The following is a 20,992-nucleotide window of genomic DNA, read 5'->3' on the forward strand; positions in this document are numbered from 1 at the left end:
ATAAGGTAATCCCTCCATGCCAGGGATCATCTTTATGAACCTTCTCTGAACCACCTCCAATGAAATTATATCTTTCCTTAAATAAGGGGACCAAACAGCACTCTAGATATGGTCCCACCAACACCTTGTACAGTTGCGGAAAGATTTCCTTACTCCTGTATTCCAACTCTCCTTGAAATAGGGGCCAACATTTCATTTGTCTTCTTGATTACTTAGTGTAGCTGTGTGCTAACTTTCTTAGTTCTATGCACTATTATCCCCAAGTTCATTTGATTTGCACCTTTCTCAGTTTCTCTCCATTTAAATAATATTCTGATCTTTTGTTCTTTCTTCCCAAATGAATAACTTTGCATTTTCACACATTATACTCCATTTTCTAACTCATGGTTTATTCACTAAATCTAACCATGTCTATTAACTGTATCCCCCTCACAACCTTCCTTATTACCTATTTTTGTGGCTTCTATACATTTGGCTACAGTACATTAATTCCCTTCCTCCAAGTCGTTAATGTGTATTGTAAATAGTGCCATCCCTGCATCAATCCTTGTGAAATCCCACAGGTCATCGGTCGCCAATTTGAGAAAGAATCTGTTATCCTCACTCACTGCTTCCTGCCCATTAACTAATTCGCTATCCATGACAATATATTATCCCCAACAGGTGAGCTCTTATCTAATGACTTAACCTTTTGAAAGGTGCTTTGTCAAACATGTTCTGGAAGTCCAAATACAACACATCTACTGGTTTTTCTTTGTCCAGTCTGGTTGAGACTTCCTTGAAAAAGTGTAATACATTAGCCAGACACTATTTCCCTTCCAAGAAGCCATACTGGCTCTGTTTGATTAAATTTTGATTTTCTAAATGTTCTGCAATTACTTGCTTAACCTTAATACCAATATTTTTCCAACTGTAGATATTAAGTTAATCAATCTTTGAATAAGGGTGTCACATTAGCAGTTTTCCATTCCAGTCTAATGCTTCGCACATCTCTGATGGGCGGCACCATGGCTAGCACTACTGCTTCACGGCACCAGGGACCTGAGTTCAATTCCAGCCTCAGGTGACTGTGCACACTCCACACAGACATTCTCCCTGTGCCTGTGTGGGCCTCCTCGGGGTGCTCTGGTTTTCTCTGACACTCCAAAGATTTGTAGGCAAAATGGATTTACTGTGCTAAGTTGCCTCATAGTGTCCAGGGATGTGTGCAGGGGGATTAGAAATAGTTAATGCAGGGTTATGTCGAGAGGATGTGATGGTGCTGATCCATGGGCCAAGTGGTCTGTATCTGCACTGTAGGGGTTCTGTGATTCTTCAGAATCCAATGGCTTTTGGAAAGTTACCATTAATATCTCTGTAGCCACCTCCTTTAAGTTCCATGGATGCAAACCATCCAGACCAGGGAACTTTACCTTTAGATCCATTAGTTTGTCAATTACTGCTACTTTAGTGATAGTACTTAATTTTTCCCTCCATGCTCTTTAGCATTAATAGGATGTTTGAAGTTTCTTCCACTACAACGATTGATGCAAAATATCCATTTAATTTCTCTGCAATTCCCTTATTTCCTAACACCATCTCTCCAGATTGATTTTCTAAGGGGTCGATGTTCACTTTGATCTCACTCTTTCCTTTTATATATTTAAAGAAGCTCTTATTGTCTGTTTTTATGTTCCTAGCTAGTTTGCCCTCATTTATTTTCTGCTTTTGTTATCTTTGCAGCCTCTTTTGCTGGATTCTGAATTTATCTCTGTATTTGAGGCTTCATGATCTTTGGTCTCCTTACATGTTTTTACTTTGAATTGGATTAACTCTGGTTGGCTTATCCCTCCTTAGAATGTCTCCTCCTTATTGGGGTGCAGTTTTGCTGTGGGTCATAAAATACCTCCTGCAATTCCTGCCACTGCTTCCTTACTAACTTTCCTGCTAATCTGTCCGTCGAGTTCACTTTAGCTAACTCTATCCTCAGTTCATTGTAATTTTTTTAAGTTAAGCACAGGTACTTCTGACTGAAGTTTCTCACTTGAACTGAACATTAAATTTATGATCACTACATCCCCAGGGGATCTTTTCACTTTTATGGTTCCTTGGTACAATATGACATTCACATGTCCTGTCTTTCCCTTTTTTTTGGTAAGAATGAGCACCATCACTAACCTACAATCCTATATTCTCCTTTACCTTTGATTTTATCATTTTCTATGCACCTGAATACCAACATTTGCCACAAATGTGTTCACTATGAACTATAATAGAATCCATCAGCTCCCACATTATGCTGTTTCAACACATCCTGTGACCCTGCACTTCTATTTTATTTGTTTAGTTCTTCATTTTTTTTAATTCCTCCTATTTATTTAGTTTTTAATCTAGAAATATTTCTCTACTTTTCTCCTGAAGGTAAAGAAATGTATAATAGATAAAATAAATACTAAAATATTATTAATAAATTAGCAGTTACAGGTAGTTCTTCTATAACCCGATGGTTGTGTTCTTGTGTAAGCAGACATTATATAAAAATCACAACTTTAAGCGCTGTTTCTAAAATTTGGCAATATAATTGCATTACAGCCAATGCGCTTTCAAAACATTTCATCAGTCGTGTTACAGCAAATTCACATCAACAAAAGGTGCATTCTCACAGAGCGACCTGTATTACTAACTAATGAACTTTGAGATTTTCCTGGATGTTACTCTGTTTTATGCAGGGCTCCCCATTCTGGGTTCAATATATTCTATTAAACAGACGTCGCAAACTATGAACCAAAAAAGCAAGCAAATATAAGTTTTTTCCCCCTTCTAATGCTTTCTGACTTTGGACATTGACCCACTGGGCCATATTTATAGACAAATAAGAAATTTTAATTGTCATTATTTGAAGTGCAGCTTTGGTTATGTAAGCTACAAAAAATGAGCAGTTAAATCCGGAAGAATCAAACTGTGGATAGGACAAGGAACCGCATATTTAACATACATTTAGGACAGCAATCAGGGATAGTCGTAATCTGGCATTGTCTTCTGTGTAGAATAGTGCTAGCAAAAGGTCTGTACTTTATTGAAGAAAAGCAGGTTTGAGAGATCTGGCTTCCTTTTAGAAAGCTGAATCAAAATCAACAAGGTCCTTCCTTATCCATAATTATTTTATGAAACATAGCAGCTGATTTAGGTACAAGGTGATCCTCGAGACAATAAATATGTATTTTTAATGATGTGGAGGTGCCGATGTTGGACTGTGATGGACTAAGTCAAGATCCAACAGGTTTATTTGAAATCACAAGCTTTCGGGTGAAGCCACTTCATTTGAAGCAGCAGTGCTGTGAAAGTTTATAATTTCAAATAAACCTGTTGGACCATAACCAGGTGTCATCTGACTTCTCTCTGTCTGCATTTTTAGAGGAATGTTAGCTTGAACATCAGAAAAGTGCAGTGGTCATCTTTGATGTGCTTGTGTCCTTTTATGCTTAATGAAGCAGGCATTTGGGGACTTAGTTTAACATTTAATCTACAGATACCACCTTTAACAAGAGTATTCCTTTCATATTAAATGTCAGCTGAAATTATGATCGTAGTAAAGTGTGAAGACATAATATGTTTTTCTCAATCAAAAATGCTACCAACTACTAATCAATTTGACATTTGCAGCAATAACCAGAATAGGTAACATGAGATTATGAAGATATGAATTTTATATTAAGGTGAATACTTTGTAATTTCAGATAATTGGCATTCCATCCCCATCTTCGCTATTCAAGTTTATAGTTCCAATGATGCGCTCTGAGAGCATGGAAATTACAGAATCTCTGGTGCTGGGGCTTGGCAGGACCAATCCTGTAGCATTTAGGTAAAAGGCATTTCATTGCACAAGTTTTACCTTTTTTTATGTCTGAACCAGCAAAGCATGTTATGATGTATTTAATTTGAATTTCTCTTTAAGATATTTGAAGGGCAAGATGTTCCCTCCAGGATTGCCCAAATATCTACAATTTTTAAAAGCCAGTTAGTTGTATTTATTCACAACTTTAGCTGCTTTTGTCCTCAAAAAGAGATTGGATTGCTTTGTGCTTCAAATCACATTGTTCACGCGATGCTTTTTGACTCAAAAGTAGAATAAGAAAGCTGAGCTTAGTTTCAAACTGGATTGAAGAAAATTCATTTTGCAATTTTTTCAACAAAAAATAAGCTTTATCTGACAGCTATGTTTTTTACACACTGAACAAAGATTTTGTGCTCAATTTGCAAATTAAATATAGTAAATATTTTGTCTATCAAAATTTGCTTTATAATTGCTAACATGCCTGCTCCCATTGCCTCCACTAGCAATGCAATCCAGGCACCTGTTATTTTCTATGTAAGAGATGTTCCCCACAGTTCTCCATTAAACATTTTCCCTCTCACCTTGAACCTGTGCCCTGTTGTAGTAGTTGACCTTTCCACTCTGGGGAAAAAGTTTATGACAATTCATCCTATCTGTGCCTTTCATAATTTTGTCGTCCTTTATTTGGGTGCCTCTCAGCCTCTGTCTTACCAGTGAAAACAAAATTGAGTTTATCAAACCTCTGCTCATAATTAAAGCCCTTAAGACCAGGTAACATCTGCTTAACTTTCTCTGTAACCCTCTCCAAAGCATCCATGTCCTTCTGGCCAATGAAAGCTAAATGGTAAGCAGCTCATTTTCAGTCGCTTCTTTTTGTTTTGCAGAGAGTTGATAGAAGAACTTCATCCCATTATAAAAGAAGCACTTGAAAGAAGGCCAGAGGTAAACAAAAATTGAACTGGACTCTTAATGAAAAAGCATAAGGTGATCTGCACTAGAATGTTTGATTGTAAGTGTGTGGATCTGTTGTGAAGGGTTTTCTATACCAGATTTTCAAAAGTTAAAGGAAACTGGCAGTCAGGTGTCTAAGTTAGAAATTCTGAAGGTTTTTTTTTCTTCAGCTTGAAAACTGAATTTGAGCAAAGGATGTTTCATATAAGTCAGTGCCCAATTCACTATTAACTGCTTTTTCAGGTTCCTAACTCTTTTTAGCTTTTGACCATCCATCTCAATGATGTTGGTGCAGCTCCTGATTTGCTCAACATCCACACCCTCAGTGCCCTAGTCCTCCTGAAAACCATTACTGTTTTTCATCCCGTTTGCCAGATACAGTCCTCATTCTACTTCCTTAAGTGGGAAGGGTATAGAATTCAAAGAATAGAGCAAGTAACTTGCTAAACTATTCACCATAAGATCTGGCTGGATCACATAAAGCATGATGTTGTCTGTTGAAATTGCTCACTATTCCAGGAATGTTCTGGAATTCAAAGATAACCTCTGATTTCTGTGCTAAAGTTGTCTTTTTCAAACCCTTCTACTCCTTTTTTATACCCTTGTCGCCAATAAAAATGCAGAAAGATTTTTGTTAGTAAGATTTCAGTCATCCAATAAGCTGCTTCTGCTACTACCCTCTTATACCAGACCAGTTTCCTTCTAAGATTCTCCTCTGTCCGATTCCAAGCCCTCATCTTTGTCAAATCACTCTCCTTTTTCTGATGCATGCCTTTTTCAAGCTCATCTTACCTGCAAGACCCATCTCTTGACCCCTCAGCCTGTTTGCAGCAAAGTAGCGTTTTCATCGCTCATCCTATTAATGTTTGTATTCAACTCTGATACTGTTGCCCTCTTCTTGAATTCATCACAACACTGACCCCTTTATCCTTGTAAATTACCATGTTATTACCAACCATCCTTTCTTCTCAAAACTTCTTCAACATGTGGTTGCCACCTAAATTTGTGTCCATTTTCACTGGAGTGCTCTGTGTTCTTCCATTCAGGATTTCATCCTTGACCAAATACCAAAATAGCTCTTCTCAAAGTTTCAAATGAAAACCCTTCCTGTGACTCTTCACTTGTCTGCTTTGTTTGAAGTGGTCATTCACACTGTCTTTCTATGGATGGGACTGCACTTGTAGCCAGAGAAGCTTTCTTCCTTTCCTACCTGGTTACCTGGGGTAGACCTTAAGGAGCTATCCCTGATCCACTCTTATTTCCTGTCTATATGGTTCCCTTTTGTTATATTAAGTAAAACCTGAATGCTGATTTCTGTAAGTTCACTGACAACACCAAATTCTCTTTGACTGCTACCCCTGCCTCGCCTGAACCTCTCTCCACCTTGCACTGTTCTTAAATGGTCTAACTGCATGTCCAACAACCAATATTGGATAATCTTAATATTTCTCTCAATACCAGGAAATCTGTAAAGTTTGATCCCCATTGCAAGCCACATTCTCTAGCCACTGACCCTGTTTCACTCCTTGGCAGCTTTGAGTCTGAACCTTATTGTCTGTAATCTTCAAGTCATATCATGGTTGACCCCAGAAGAAGGTTGCAAGCAGAACTGTATTGTAACTAATGCCACCCATTTCCAACTCAGTAATGTCACGTACTTTTGCTGTGCCCAAAAGCTGGGATTTAATGTCCTGTGTACTAAATGTTGGACTGGTGACTTCTGGGGTGATTAGATCCTGTCTATAATGGCAGGAAAGCTCGCAGGCCGAAATGCCAATTCAGTACTTAAATGCTGTCCTGCAGTGATTTTGCGCCCTCTAACCCCATCTGAAGGGGTAGTATGCCACCTTATATTAAATTTAAGATGCTATTTCCATGCTAATAAGTGTTCAGACAACTCAGTTCTGTATCACTGCCTTACTTAGAGATAGGCATTAATTATTTTCCAAGTTTTCCTTAATGAACATTAAAAACCCACTTTTATGTAGCCCTCGATTCCTTTTTTCCCTTATTGTGCCATCCTTTTCTCCCTAACCTTTTGGCTCCACTCTTCTCTCCTTTGCTCCGCTCCCTCTGTTTCTGTTCACTCACAACAGAACTTACACTGGTTTATAGAATTGAAACTCACTAATGAATAAGTTATAAACTTTTAATTGTTTACAATGAAAATAAGCTGTTTTATAAACATATTTTATTGACATGTATAATTATGCAATTATTGTCATGTTATTCACCTATTTTTAAAATTGTGTGGCCTAACTAAAGTCTTATAAAGCTGCAACATGACATCCTGACTTTTGTACTCAATTCCTGGACCAGTAAAGACAAGAATGCCAAATGCCTTCTTTAGTACCCTATGTACTTGCGTGGCCACTTTCATGGAACTGTGGATTGAACCCCAAGATCCCTCTGTACATCAAGGCTGTTCATGGTCCTGCCATTAACTCTATACTTTTCCTTAACATTTGACCTCCCAAAGTGCAGCACCTCACACTTGTCCGGATTAACTCTGTCTGCCATTTCTCTGCCCATATCTGCAACTGATTTATATCTGGCTGTATCCTTTGAGAACCTTCTACCGATCTTTGTATTGTCTGCAAGTTTACTAACCCACGCATTTACTTTTTCATCCAAGCTGTTTATGTATATCACAAACAGCGGAAGTCCCAGTACAGATCCCTGCAGAACATCACGAGTCACAGACCTCCAGCCAGAAAATACCCTTCCTTTACAATCTTTTGTTTTATTATATAATTCTTGTTTATTTATATTTACTCAATACAATTGACAGCTGTAGTTTAAAAGATGTTCCTTTTGTACACAAAGGAAATGCTAAACTGTAGACCCGTCTTAATATATGGCATCATGGAAGAACTTTGCAGCTCCATTCATTATTTCAGCGAAAGATTATGGGTCGCTCACATTATATTTGGAGATTTCGGAGCATGTACTATTTGTCACTTTTCAATGATTCCACATATTTGACTTTGCTTTTCTGTATGGGAATGGCAATGTTTTATTGTTTCATCAACATGTATGGTATTTTGTAACCAAACCCAGCCCATAAGAGCTGAAGTGTGGCTGTGCAATCAGAAATAAGCTAGTGAAAAACAATAGTAAACTACTGTACAGCCAACTGTTTGATTTGTCAATTGCTAACTCCAGTAATTTGAAAATTTAGAGCCACCATTTCTTCAAGATTATATGATATTGATATATTTTGAAAACTGATAAGTATTGTTCATATGCAAAGGGTTTAAAATGTTCTTTTGTATGATATCATTAATATTATAATTTGACAGCTATACTATCTGCAACTTTGGAAATTTAATGGCTGTATTTACACAATTACTATAATTTGTATTTGCAATTGTTATTTAAATGGTTTGATTTTTATCAATTTGGATGCAATGTGGAAATTCAAAATGCAGAAAATAAGTGATATTTGCATCTGTAATGCAGAATATGAAACGACGCAGGCGTCGAGATATTTTGCGGGTACAACTCGTGAGGATCTTTGAGCTACTAGCAGATGCTGGTGTAATTAGTCACAGGTAAATAACAAACATGAAATTAGGTTTCAACTCTCAACGAATTGCAACTGAAAAGTTATGAACATAAAAATAAAAGTCCATGGTGTTGCAGGTATTATTTTAGCATGGTTAAAGGCTTGGGGCTAATCAATAGAAGTCAGAGAGTTGGGATAGGAAAGTACTTTTAGGATGGCCAGGTGTAAATAGTCGAGTATCAGATGGATCAGTGCTGGGGTCGCAATTATTTACAAAAAATATTCATGACTTGGATGAGGAAAGTGAATGTAATGTCACCAAGTTTGCTGACCACCCAAAAGTTGATGAGACAGTAAATGATAAGGATGACATGAGCAATCTGTAGAGGGATGTAGACAGGTTAAGCAACTGGATAAAAACTTGTCAGATTGAATATAATGTGGGCAATTGTAAAGTTAGGCACTTTGGCAGGAGTTGAATATTATTTAAGTGGAGGAAGACTGCAAAATGCTACAGATTTGGGAATACTCGTTTATTAATCACACAAGTTTAGCATTCACACTCAGTAGGTGATATAGAAGGCAAGTAGAATGTTGGCCTTTATTTCAATGGAGTGTAAAAGTAGAGAAGCTTTTCTAAAACTACACAAGGTGTTAGTCGGACCATATCTGGAATACTGTTAACCGTTTTGGACCCCTTTTAGAGTCCTCAAGTCTACATAAGAGTCAGAGAGTCAAACAGCATAGAAACAGACCCTTCAATCCAGTTCATCCATGTCCAACAGGTTTCCTAAACTAAACTCGTCCCATTTGCCTGCTTTTGTCCCATATCTGTCTAAACCTTTCCTATTCATGTACCTGTCCAAATGTCTTTTAAATGTTGTAATTACTCTCGTCTCTACCACATCTTCTGGTAGTTTATTCCACGTATGCACCACCTTTTGTGTGGAAAAAGTTGCCCCTCAGGTCCATTTTAAATTTTTTTCCACACTCACCTTATGTTGTGCCTTCGAGTGTTGGACTCCCCTTCCCTCGGGAAAAGGTGTTGCCATTTCATCTTAGCTATGCTTCGCATGACTTTTATAAATCTCTATAAGTTCACGCCTCTGCCTCCAATGATCCAAGGAAAAAAATCCCAGCCTATCCAGTCTCTCCCTATATCTCAAACTCCCCAGTCTTGGTAACATTTCTTGTAAATCTTTTTTGGACTCTATCCAGTTTAATGATATCCTTCCTATAACAGGGTGACCAGTATTGTATGCAGTACTCCAGGAGTGGCCTCACCAGTATCTTGTACAGCCGCAACATGATATCCCAACTCCTATACTCAATGCTCTGACCAATGAGGTCAACCACACCAAATGCCATCCTGTCTACCTGTGACGCAACTTTCAAGGAACTGTGTACCTGAACCTCTAAGGCTCTTTCTTTGTACATGCTCCCCAGGGCCTGACCTTTAACTTGTACATACTGTGCTAGTTTGCCTTACCAAAATGCAACATCTCATACCTATTTAAATTAAACTCCATTTGCCACTCCTTGGCCCAGCTGTTTGGTATCTCGTTGTATTCTTAGATAACCTTTTTCAGTGTCCACTATACGACCAATTTTACTGTCTTTTGCAAACTCAGTAGCTTTGCCTCCTATGTTCTGTCCCAATTTATCTAAAATTAAGATATGTACTGGCATTGGAGGCAGTCGAAAGAACTAGGGTTATCTCGGGTATGGAGAGACTGTCTTACGAGCAGAGGTTGAGTCAGTTGTACCCATGCTCATTATTGTATAAAAGAATGAGTGTTGATCTTATGGAAACCTACAGAATCCCTTGGGGTCTTGACAGGATAGATGTGGAAAGATTGATTTCTCTTGTGGGAGAGTTAAAGACCAGAATGCATAATTTCAGAGGTCATCTGTTTAAGACAGATGAGAAATTTTGTCTCAGAATAGTGAATCTGTGGAATTCTTTACTGCAGAAAGCTGTTAAGGCTGTGTCATTAAATATGTTCAAGGCTGAGACAGATTTATTATCAGTAGGGGAATGAAGATTATTTGGGAAAAGGCAGGAAAGTAGAGTTGAGAACTTTCTGATCAACCATGAAATCCTTCCATAGTAGGGTTATCTCGGGTATGGACTTGTTTGGCTGAAAGACCTACTTCTGTTCTGACATCTGATGGGCTTTCAGGAAGTTTGGGAAAACTTGTACTGAAAATAAGGAGGTAGTGTAAATTTAATTCACATTGTGGCATGAAGGGTGTGCACGGTTTTGGAGATGGAATGCTAATCTTATGCTGACCTGGAGACAACATGCCATTCTGCTATTGAACATTCTAATTGGTGTTTCTAATTTGAGAAAGAACAAATGAAATTGAAGTGCAATTTATCTGTTCATTACTTAAAATTTTAGTCTAATTTTGTGTCATAAATTAATCGCAAATATCCTGTTATAACAAGTGCATAGATTTTATTTGATGTTGATTTGGCTTTTTGTGTTTTGGTGTTCTTACCTATTGTTTGTTTTCAAATACTAGTGGAAGTGGAGGCCTTGATAATGAAACACATTCCCTCAATAACACTTTGTTGGAGTATGTTGATCTAACAAGGCAGCTGCTTGAAGCTGAGAATGACAAGGATTCTGACACGTTAAAGGATATCCGATGCCATTTCAGTGCCTTGGTGGCAAATATCATTCAAAATGTCCCAGGTATGCATAATTCCAGAAGCAATTAGTTACTGTGATGATTTTTTAAAAAAATCTAATATGTATTGAAAATGTAAATGTGTCTAACAAGTGCATAATCTAACTTATAATTAATTGGGGCCAGTAATGTTTATTGATTTAGAATATTTACAAGAAAAAGAGGACAGTTTATTATGACCTAGTTCAATTTTAGGGTGCATTTATCTAACAACTATAACATCAATGTAATCTAAATCTACTTTACTATTGTACTAGTAATATAAATCCTATTAGTCCGACATTATGTCAGGCCTTAACTCTACAGTTACACTGGACGAGTTTAACTAAGTTTCTTTAGTGTAATTGTGGGAGAAAATACGGTCCCAGCCCCTCCATGACATGGCCACAAAACAGACAACACAAAATGTCTGCACTTAGCTACTGAGCCTACCTTCGATGCCTCAAATTGGCCAAACCAGCTGCTCCAGACCAAGAGAATATACTTCTACTGATTAAGTGATAATAAGCCTCCCACTTCACAACAGCCCCGCACCTCTGATGTCCTTAGGACACAGCTGCTCCCACTAGGAGTCCAGCCTTCACAAAGGGTACCCAGACAAGGAGGCACTAAAGGTACTTCGCTTGCCCCCTCAACAATACAAACCCATTAACACCGGGATGAAACCCACTAACACCACCTGCAGCCAAGGATCGGAATCTCCTGAGTCAATTAAGAAACTCATTGCGGACCCTTAAATCTTTTCAATGAATGAACTTTATTTCTCTTTGTTGTACAACTCACACCATTGTCTCATAACTCACACTTCATTGTTGCAATGGTATGAAACTCCACTAAATTCTCTGTCTGGGGAAGAAGCTGTGTCTCCTTCTGAACGGCCTGTCAGTGACTCTTTCAGTGGGATCAAGTCTCTTCCACGATATTGCTGTCAAATAAATCTTTGTCAGTTCTCCGTCCGATCTGTGTGTTTGTGATCTCTGATTAATTGAGCTAAGTTCTCCGGCAGTAATTTACCTTTAGCATACTTTCTCATTTTCTAATTTTTACGTTGTATGAGAACTGTTGGGTGTAGTTGATTAGAAGGAATTTTTCAAAATCTAAATGAACTGGAACATGTGATATGCAAAATTTCAACTGCAAAATAGATCATAGTCAATAGCATAGAAAACAGTTAAAAAGAAAACCATGGAAATTGAGCAAAAATTGAGCATATTTTGATGTTTAATATTAATTTCTGGTTAGATCCCACCAACAAAGGCCACAATTGATAGTATATCCAGGTAATTTAATGTATTGTCTTTATTCCCCCATTTAAAGAAACTGCATTTCAGAGTCTTGACTAGTAAATTGTCCAACTTCTTATCTTGCACTATTTTGCGCTCTCTGTACTTTATTTTAAGGTATATATTACAGAATTGGCTTGTGATGAAACTGTCACTGGTTTACCTTAACATTGTCTGAAGATTCTATAGATTTGAAATCATAAAGGCAGAAAGTTTATTGCTGAATGTCCTCAAATTTGTTATGGAAGGGTTGTTTGTGTGAGTCTCAGAGTTGAGTGTGTAACAAACCCAGAGAATGCTGTCTGGTCTGGCAGCGTCTGTGGAGAGAAACACAGTTGAAGTTTTGAATCCATTATGATTTCTTTAGAACATTTCTTCAGAAAATTGCAATGTATGTTTTGCTGAGAGATGTAGTGCAACTTTAAAATGAATATATTCTAGATCACTCTTCATCCAAGGCACTTGAGAGTTAACTAGACCCACCATCTGACCCCACAAATAAAATGAGCAGTACTCATATCATTGTCTAACACTTGTGCAATGACTTGTGTTGAAATTCTTCTGTAGATAAAATCTACAGGACTTAATCTATCTAAAAACATTTTGAGACTCATTTTGTCTTTTTTGCCTTTCCTTACAGTTCACCAACGGAGGGCTATCTTTCCACAGCAGAGTTTACGCCACAGTCTATTTATGTTGTTCAGTCACTGGGCTGGCCCATTTAGCATAATGTTTACTCCTCTGGATAGATACAGTGACAGGAACATGCAAATTAACCGGCATCAGTATTCTGCATTAAAGGTATAAGCACTGATCCTTCTCATTCATTGTGACAATATACCAAGAGTTTTAAGAAATCTAATTCTATATGTGATAGTGTTATGTTGTGTCCTGTCATGTGGCAAATATTATTGATTAATGTTTTCTGGATGCAAGGTCAAATTAATTTTGTACCAGTGGAAGAAAAGCAATTATTTGGTTCTATTGTATGAGCATCATTGACTGCCATTGCATGAAACTGTATGTGCACATTATTTACAGTACAATGATATCAATCAAAAAGTAATTGTTGATGGACTTTTTTTTATTAGAAGGTTGTTTCCAGTGGGGCTCTGCAGGTCCCCCTTTCTTTTTGTGGCAGACGTTAACATTTTGGATGTAAATTATGGGGTGCACAATCAAGAACTTTCCCTGAAAACGTTTCCTGCATAGCTAATAATGAAGAAGATAGCTACACAGTGCAGAAAGCTATCAATGGACTGGTTAGGTAGGCAACAAGTGCCAAATGGAATTTAACACCGAGTAGTGTGACGTAATGCATTTAGGAAGGTCAAACAAGGTAAAGGAATACACAATAAGAATGATAATATGGAGGGGTACAGAGTAAGTGAGGTACCTTGGGCTACATGTCCATAGATCCCTGAAGGTAGCAGGATGGATCATTAAGGTGGTTAAGAAGCTTGTGGAATCCTGATCTTTATGAGCTGAAGTATAGGATATAAGACCATGGAGGTTATGCTGGAATTGTATAAATCATCAATTAGGCCACAACTTGAATGCTGTGTGTACATCTGGTCACAGCATGTGGTTGTACAAGTGAGATAGCAGGAGTGAAAAAATGCAAGAGTGAAAAAGAATGGATTGTCTGGGATTCTTCCCCTTGAAACAGAGGAGACTACGGATTGAGATTTACAAAAGTGAGAGGATAGAATGACCTGGATAGAATGTATGGAAAGAGCCTATTTAATGGAGAGGTTAGTGTTTCGAGGATATAGATTTAAAGGAATTGGTAGAAAGATTTTAGGTCGAGATGCAAAAGGCATTTCTCGCTGAGATGATAGTATTGGTTTGGAAGTGACTGCCTGAAAAGGAGCAAAGTCAGAAACCCTCCTTTCATTTAAAAGATGTGTCTGGAAACACATCTCAAATGCCATAATTATTTGGGCACATGAATCAAAGTCCGTTATGGCAGCCTGATATATTTGAATTCAATTAATAAATCTAGAATTCAAATAATAAAACTAGTCTCATGGTGACAGTGACGCAGTTGTTGATTGTGATAAAGACCCATCTGGTTCACTAATGCCTTTTGAGAAGGCAATATGTTATTACTTAACTCCAAATACACAGTAATGTGAGTGACTTGTAATTGTCCTCTGAATTGCCCTCGCCAGTCATTCAGTTAAAGGGCAATTAGGGTTGGGTAGCAAATACTAGCTTTGTCAACAACACTCCGGTTCCATGGTAGTTTTTTTCCTTCATTGTAGATGGAAATTTAGGTAGTGCATTCCAGATCATAAGAACACTCTCCGTTTTTAAAAAAAAAGTGGATCTCCTCCTCCAGTTCTTATGCCAATCAAAAATGCCTATCCTCCGATTCTTGATACTTGGTCCACCAGAAACAGTTTCTTTATTTAAACCGCAAAACCATTCAAGATTTTTGAGAACTTTTAAATCTTTTCTTAAACCTGTTTGCTTTATGGAAAAGAATGCTAGCTTTTTCAGTTTCTCCCTATTTGACTCTCCCAGTTGTCTGCATTGTTTCTGTTATCTCTGATGTTTTATTCTGATTCCCATTCCTCTGTCACATTGTTTAAACCCTCTACCACAGCACTATTTAACCTCCAAAGGGAAAAGTAGTTGCCATACCACACTGTGATGCATCTGGATAGGATGCTTTCTATGGTGCATCTATAAAAATTGGTAGGAGTCTTTGCGGATGTGCTGAGTTTCCTTTCACCTCTTGAGGAAGTAGAGACATTTTTGTGCTTTCCTGACCATTCTGTCAGTGTGGGTGGTCCAGGACAGATTGATGGTAATCATCACTCCCAGGTACTTGACGCTCTCAACCATTTCCACCTCAGCACCATTGATGCCAGACAGGCGTGCTCTCCATTCGGCTTCTTGAAATCAGTGACTAACAATAGTGGTTGAAACTTTATTGCTGGAACAGCACAGCAGGTCAGGCAGCATCCAGGGAACAGGAGATTCGACGCTTCGGGCACAGCACCTCAGCACCATTGATGCCAGACAGGCGTGCCCTCCATTCGGCTTCTTGAAATCAGTGACTAACAATAGAGAGTTGTGAACACAGCCCAGTCTATCTTCCAAATCAGCTTCCATCCATTGATTAGATTCCCTACGGTGCGGAAACAGGCCCTTCGGCCCAACAAGTCCACACCGACCCTCCGAAGAGTAACCCACCCAGACCCTTTCACCTACTCCCTACTAATGCACCTATCACTTTGGGCAATTTAGCATGGCCAGTTCACCTGGCCCACACATCTTTGTGACTGTGGGAGGAAACCGGAGCACCCGGAGGAAACCTATGCAGACACAGGGAGAATGTGCAAACTCCACACAGAGTCACCTGAGGCTGGATTTGAACCAGGATCCCTGGCGCTGCGAGGCAGCAGTGCTAACCACTGAGCCACTGTGCCGCTTTGACTTCATCTATGCTGCCTGTTGCCTCAGGAAAGTAATCAGTATAATCATAGACACTTCTCACTCTGGTCATATACTGTTCCACCCTCTTCCATCGGATAGAAGATATAACAGTTTGAATATGTACAAACAGATTCAAGAATAGCTGCTTCCCTGCTGTTATCAGACTTTTGATTAAACCTCTCAAATGTTAATACTGCGCTCTCTCTCTGCACCTTCTCTGCAGCTGTCACACTGTATTCTGCACTCTGTGCTGCTACTGATGCACTTTGTACGTTATGATCTGCCTGTATAGCAAACAAAACACTTTTTCACTGTCTCAGTACATGTGACAGCAATAAATGAGTCTAACTCAAATCAATGCAGTTAAGGTGCAATCCCCCTGTCCATCTTGAACATGTTGCTCTTGGTACACAGCAAGTCCCAGTTCCTCCAGCCACCTGTTTCATATTTTTCATAGACTTGCATGGTGTTCCAGAAATTGTTACCTTGTGTAATAGTCAAAGAAGTTTAGTGATAATTATGTACAATCGTATAATTTGTATATCAGTGCTGATTTTAACAGGTATTGTAAATTTTTACAGTTTTGGTGCAAGTTGATGCTTAAGTTGATATGTATTTATAGTCATCATTGAAGAGTTGAGCTTCATGTTTGGAAAGGTGGTGGTGATCTAGATGATGTCCAGCATTGCAGTGGTACATGAGTTTTGTTTGTCTGTTTGCATGCAAGATAAGTATTTATTCTAACTGAAAGTGTAGTTTACAATCTGGCAAATCATCTTTGTTTTGGGCAACCAGAATTGTACATAGTACTCTAAAAGTGGCCTCAGAATATCCTTACTGCTGCAGCATGATGTTCTGTACTCCATATTTGATAAATGAAGGCAAGCATGCCAGACACTGCCTTCACCACCCTGTCCACCTGCGACTCCACTTACAAGGACTGTGAACCTGCACCCCTGGGTCTTTCTGTTTGGCAGCACTGTCCAGGGTTTACCATTAAGTGTATGCATCCTGTGCTGATTTGCCGTACCAAAGTACAACACCTCACACTTGTCTAAATTAAACTCCACCTGCCACTCCTTGGCCCATCGGCCCATCTGATCAAGGTCCCATTGTACTCTTAGACAGTGAGGATGATTATCTCAACACCATCCATCTATGAGACATCTGTAAACTTGCTAACCATGCCTCCTATAGCCTCATCCAAACAATTTATATAAATAAGTGGACCCAGCACCAATTCTTCTGGCACACCGCTGGTCACAGGCCTCCAGTCATTAAAGTAACCCTCTGTCACCACTTATGTCTCCGACCTTTCAGCCCAGTTTGTATCCAATTGGCTAGCTCTCCTGGATCTCATATGATCTAATCTTATTAATCAGTCTACCATGCAGAACCTTGTCAAAAGCTTTGCAGAAATCAACATAGATGTCTATGGCCCTGCCTTCCACCTAATGAGTTAATTATGTAAGATTGTTGATATAGAGACTGTTTAATTTGAGAGTGGACCTATCCTGATGAAATCACTTTGAAAAAGTGCATATTTGAAAATAATTGGAATTTTGCGATAAGCATTATGGATAGGCACAAATAAGTGATGCCAGTTGACTTTACTCATACCTTTATATGTTTAATAAAAGAATGAGCCATAGGTTTTACTGATAATAATCCAGTGCCAAACATTGTTCTAAATGTAACATTGTTCTTATTAAATCTGTTGATTTGGCCTATGATAATTGTCATAATTATTTTCTTAAGGCTTATGTATCAATCTTGTTTCTCTTCATCATAGGCTATGTCAGCTGTGTTATGTTGTGGGCCTGTGTCTGATAATGTAGGTTTGTCATCAGATGGTTATCTGTACAAGTGGTTGGATAACATCCTGGATTCCCAAGAAAAAAAGGTAAGAAATATCTGAAATAATAAATCATAATTGTACACAAAAGGTCGCAGGTATAAAAGTAATTTGAGCAGTAGTTTTAAAAAATATACTTGAATGAAGGCTTTGTGTTTTGAAAGCTTTACACATAAAATAGCAGCCTTTGCAACATTATTCTGATGTAAGTAAATTCGTCATAGTCCAAGAAAACCATAGAGCTGTTATTATAATCTCTGATTAAAAAGAGACGTTGAATGATAAGTTTAACTTGAGGGTCGTCATGTCTCAGATAAGTGGCAAGATTGAGAAGACAGAATCTTCGTGGTGATTTTAACCAGTGCAGGAATGAAACTTGCACTATTCTGCATCACAAACCAACTAAGTAGCCAACTGAGCTAGCCATCTCCTGTTTTGAAGACCTTCTAATATTATACTAATTTTGTTTCTTGGTAAAATTGATTTAAATCAGTTCTCACATTAAAATCATACTGTTAACTGCAGCAATTAATGTGAAATAATTTGTTCTTGTTGTTTTAAGATTAACTTTGTATTTTGCACATTTCATTCAGGTTCATCAGTTAGGCTGTGAAGCTGTAATGCTTTTATTAGAGTTGAATCCAGACCAAAGTAATCTAATGTATTGGGCTGTGGATCGATGCTATACAGGTTCAAGACGAGTAGCAGCTGGATGTTTCAAGGCGATAGCCAATGTTTTTCAAAACAGGTATGGATTAAGTTGTTCTCGTGTTGATAGTTCGGCAATGATGGATACAATTAACTACAACTGAGGTAGCTTAGTTACATTTTAGAAGCATTGCACATTATTAACATATTACTGATTCAGCTAACCACAAAATGTTATAAAAATTGGCAGAAGAAATCATGTTTAGATTTGAGATTTCAAAATAGTGGGATTATGGGATACGTTTGAAGGGTTTAAAAATAACTAGGTCAAACAGTCTTTGCAGACCTTATCCAGAATGTGTCAGATAATAAGGACCCCTGAAATTGATTGTGCTGTCATGGTTTGTGACTGCTGGGTTAAACATTGAAGGCCATTGACGTGTTTTTGGTTCAAAATAATCAGAAGTTGATTTTAGCATAAAAAGTTCAGAAAGAGAAAGTTTTTTGGAACAGTTTGGAAGAGACCTGAGTGAGGTTAGAAGAAAAAAATGATTTCTATCTTAGAAGGCATCTTAGGGCAGTTCGGGGAAAGCATAAATCAAAAAACCCCCAAAAAACTCTGAATATTGGAAATCAGAAACAAAACAAACATTGCTGGAAAAACTCAGGTCTGGAAGCATCTGTAAAGAGAAAGCAGAGTTGATGTTTCAAGTCCAGTGTCCCTTCTTCAGAAGTGGGGTCACGAGACCCTAAACATTACCTCTGCATTCTCTCCATAGATGCCGCCAGAACTGCTATGTTTTTCTAGCAATTTCTGCTTTTGCCTCAGGGAAAGCACAGTTAACTCTTTTTTTTAAATAAAGTAGTTTTGTGAAACTTCCAAATGAAGAGTTTTTGATTGGAATTTTGAAGGATATTAAAAACTGAGGAAGGCTAATCTCTTCGTTTAGAGACTATTATTTTAAGACAATTCACAGGAATGAACTGGAGAAAATCAATTATTTTGAACTTAAAGATCTGATATAAAGGAGTAACATCGCCAAATTTGAGGCTGTGTAACTGGTAATGTTGGAAAACGGGATGAGTCTTTGATTTTGCCATATTTTACTATCTTTCCAACTGTGTTCTTAACTCGATAATTTGTTTTTTTTAGTTCTTTTGTGTGATATGTTCTGTTCTGTTGTTAAAGTAACTCCACAGTCTCATATGAATGACTACCAAGTTAAAGTAAACAAAATCTAACAAGCCAGGTTTCATTCTTGAATCTGACTTGCCAGTAGTACCATCGACAGGGATCATAACAATCCTTTCTGACGGCAAACAGTCATTGACAACATCCTTCCTGCATCTACCCTGTCTCATCCTGTTGTAGGTTTGTGTGAAATCCCCCCGAAACCCATTCTTCTGAACTCCAAATAATATAACCCTGACTGATACAGCCTGTCCTCATACATCAGTCTGATAAACCTTTGTTGCAATCCCTCTAGTGAGAACAGCCTTCCTCAGATAATGTGACTAAAACTGCAAGCAATATTGTAGTTGTAGTCTCACTAGGTCTCTGTATAATTGCAGCAAGACATCCCTGCTGCTGTACTCAAATCTTTTCACTATAAAGGCCAATATACCATTTATTCTCATCACTAGTGTATCAGGACACCCAGGCCTTGTTACAAATTTCCCGCCTCAATTTATAGCTGTTCAGATAATATGCCTTCCTATTTTTGCTCCCAAAGTGGATAACCTCACATGTATAATGTTATACTACATCTGCCATGCATTTGCCCACCTACATTTTTAGTCCAAATCATAACAAAGCGTGTCTGCATCCTTCACATCCAACATTGTGTCATGTACAAATTTGGAGATAGTAAATTTAGTTCCCTGATCTAAATCGTTAACATACATGATGAATCTTTAGGGTCCTAGTATTGATTCCTGTGAATCAATAGTCACCGCTTGTCACTTGGAAAAAAAAGCCACTTATTCCCACTTGTTTCCCTGTCTTGCAATCCAGTTTTCTATCCATCTGAAGTGTCCTGTCCCTAATCCCAACGTTTTAATGGTACATATTAATCTGTTCTCTGACACTTCTGTCGAAAGCATTCTGAAAGTCCAAATAAAACACATGCATTGCCTCCCCTTCAGAGCAGAGAGGAGTAAGACATGAATAATATTCTGGTTGGCAAGATGTAACAAGAGGTGAGTCACAGGAATAGTGTTAGAACTTGAACTATTTACAATTAATAAAAATGACTTAGATGAAGGGACAGAGATATGGTTGTTAAACTTACTACTACACAATGATAGGAAAGATAATAAGTTGTGAAGAGGACATAACTCTCTAAAGGCATAACAATAGATGTGAGTAGGCAAAAAACTTGCAGAATAGAGTATAATATAGGAAAGTATGAAGTTTTCCATTTTGGCAGGAAGCTTTTGCAGAGGCATCTGAGTGTATAGTACATGAATCAAACAAGTTTAGAATGAAGGCAACAAGCAATTCGGAAAGCTAATTGAATGTTATTGTGTATTCAAAGGCGAATTGAGTCCAAAGGTAGGGAAGTTATAGTTCAGTTATACTGGGCCTTGGTGAGACCACATCTGGAGTATATTGTTCTCCTTATTTAGTGAACAATATAAATGCATTGAAACAATACAGAGAAGGTTTACTGGATTAATACCTGGAATGGCAGGTTATTTTATGAGGTAAAAACAATGACTGCAGATGCTGGAAACCAGATTCTGGATTAGTGGTGCTGGAAGAGCACAGCAGTTCAGGCAACATCCGA

At 38.1% G+C, this 20,992-nt stretch overlaps 1 protein-coding gene across 14 annotated transcripts in view; it reads left to right on the plus strand.

Annotated features, from left to right (window-relative positions):
* Positions 1 to 20,992, plus strand: part of fryl (furry homolog, like) — a 474,538-nt gene that overhangs the window by 288,895 nt on the left and 164,651 nt on the right. For all 14 annotated transcript variants that reach the window (XM_043691269.1, XM_043691279.1, XM_043691242.1 and 11 more), the window contains 7 exons: positions 3,717 to 3,841; positions 4,699 to 4,756; positions 8,228 to 8,319; positions 10,803 to 10,975; positions 12,894 to 13,054; positions 17,493 to 17,603; positions 18,149 to 18,303. In XM_043691269.1, coding sequence (XP_043547204.1) covers positions 3,717 to 3,841; positions 4,699 to 4,756; positions 8,228 to 8,319; positions 10,803 to 10,975; positions 12,894 to 13,054; positions 17,493 to 17,603; positions 18,149 to 18,303 — 875 coding nt within the window. The remainder of the gene's footprint in view (positions 1 to 3,716; positions 3,842 to 4,698; positions 4,757 to 8,227; positions 8,320 to 10,802; positions 10,976 to 12,893; positions 13,055 to 17,492; positions 17,604 to 18,148; positions 18,304 to 20,992) is intronic.

This window comes from Chiloscyllium plagiosum, chromosome 1 (genome assembly GCF_004010195.1).
Source record: "Chiloscyllium plagiosum isolate BGI_BamShark_2017 chromosome 1, ASM401019v2, whole genome shotgun sequence".
NCBI classification, from domain to species: domain Eukaryota; kingdom Metazoa; phylum Chordata; class Chondrichthyes; order Orectolobiformes; family Hemiscylliidae; genus Chiloscyllium; species Chiloscyllium plagiosum.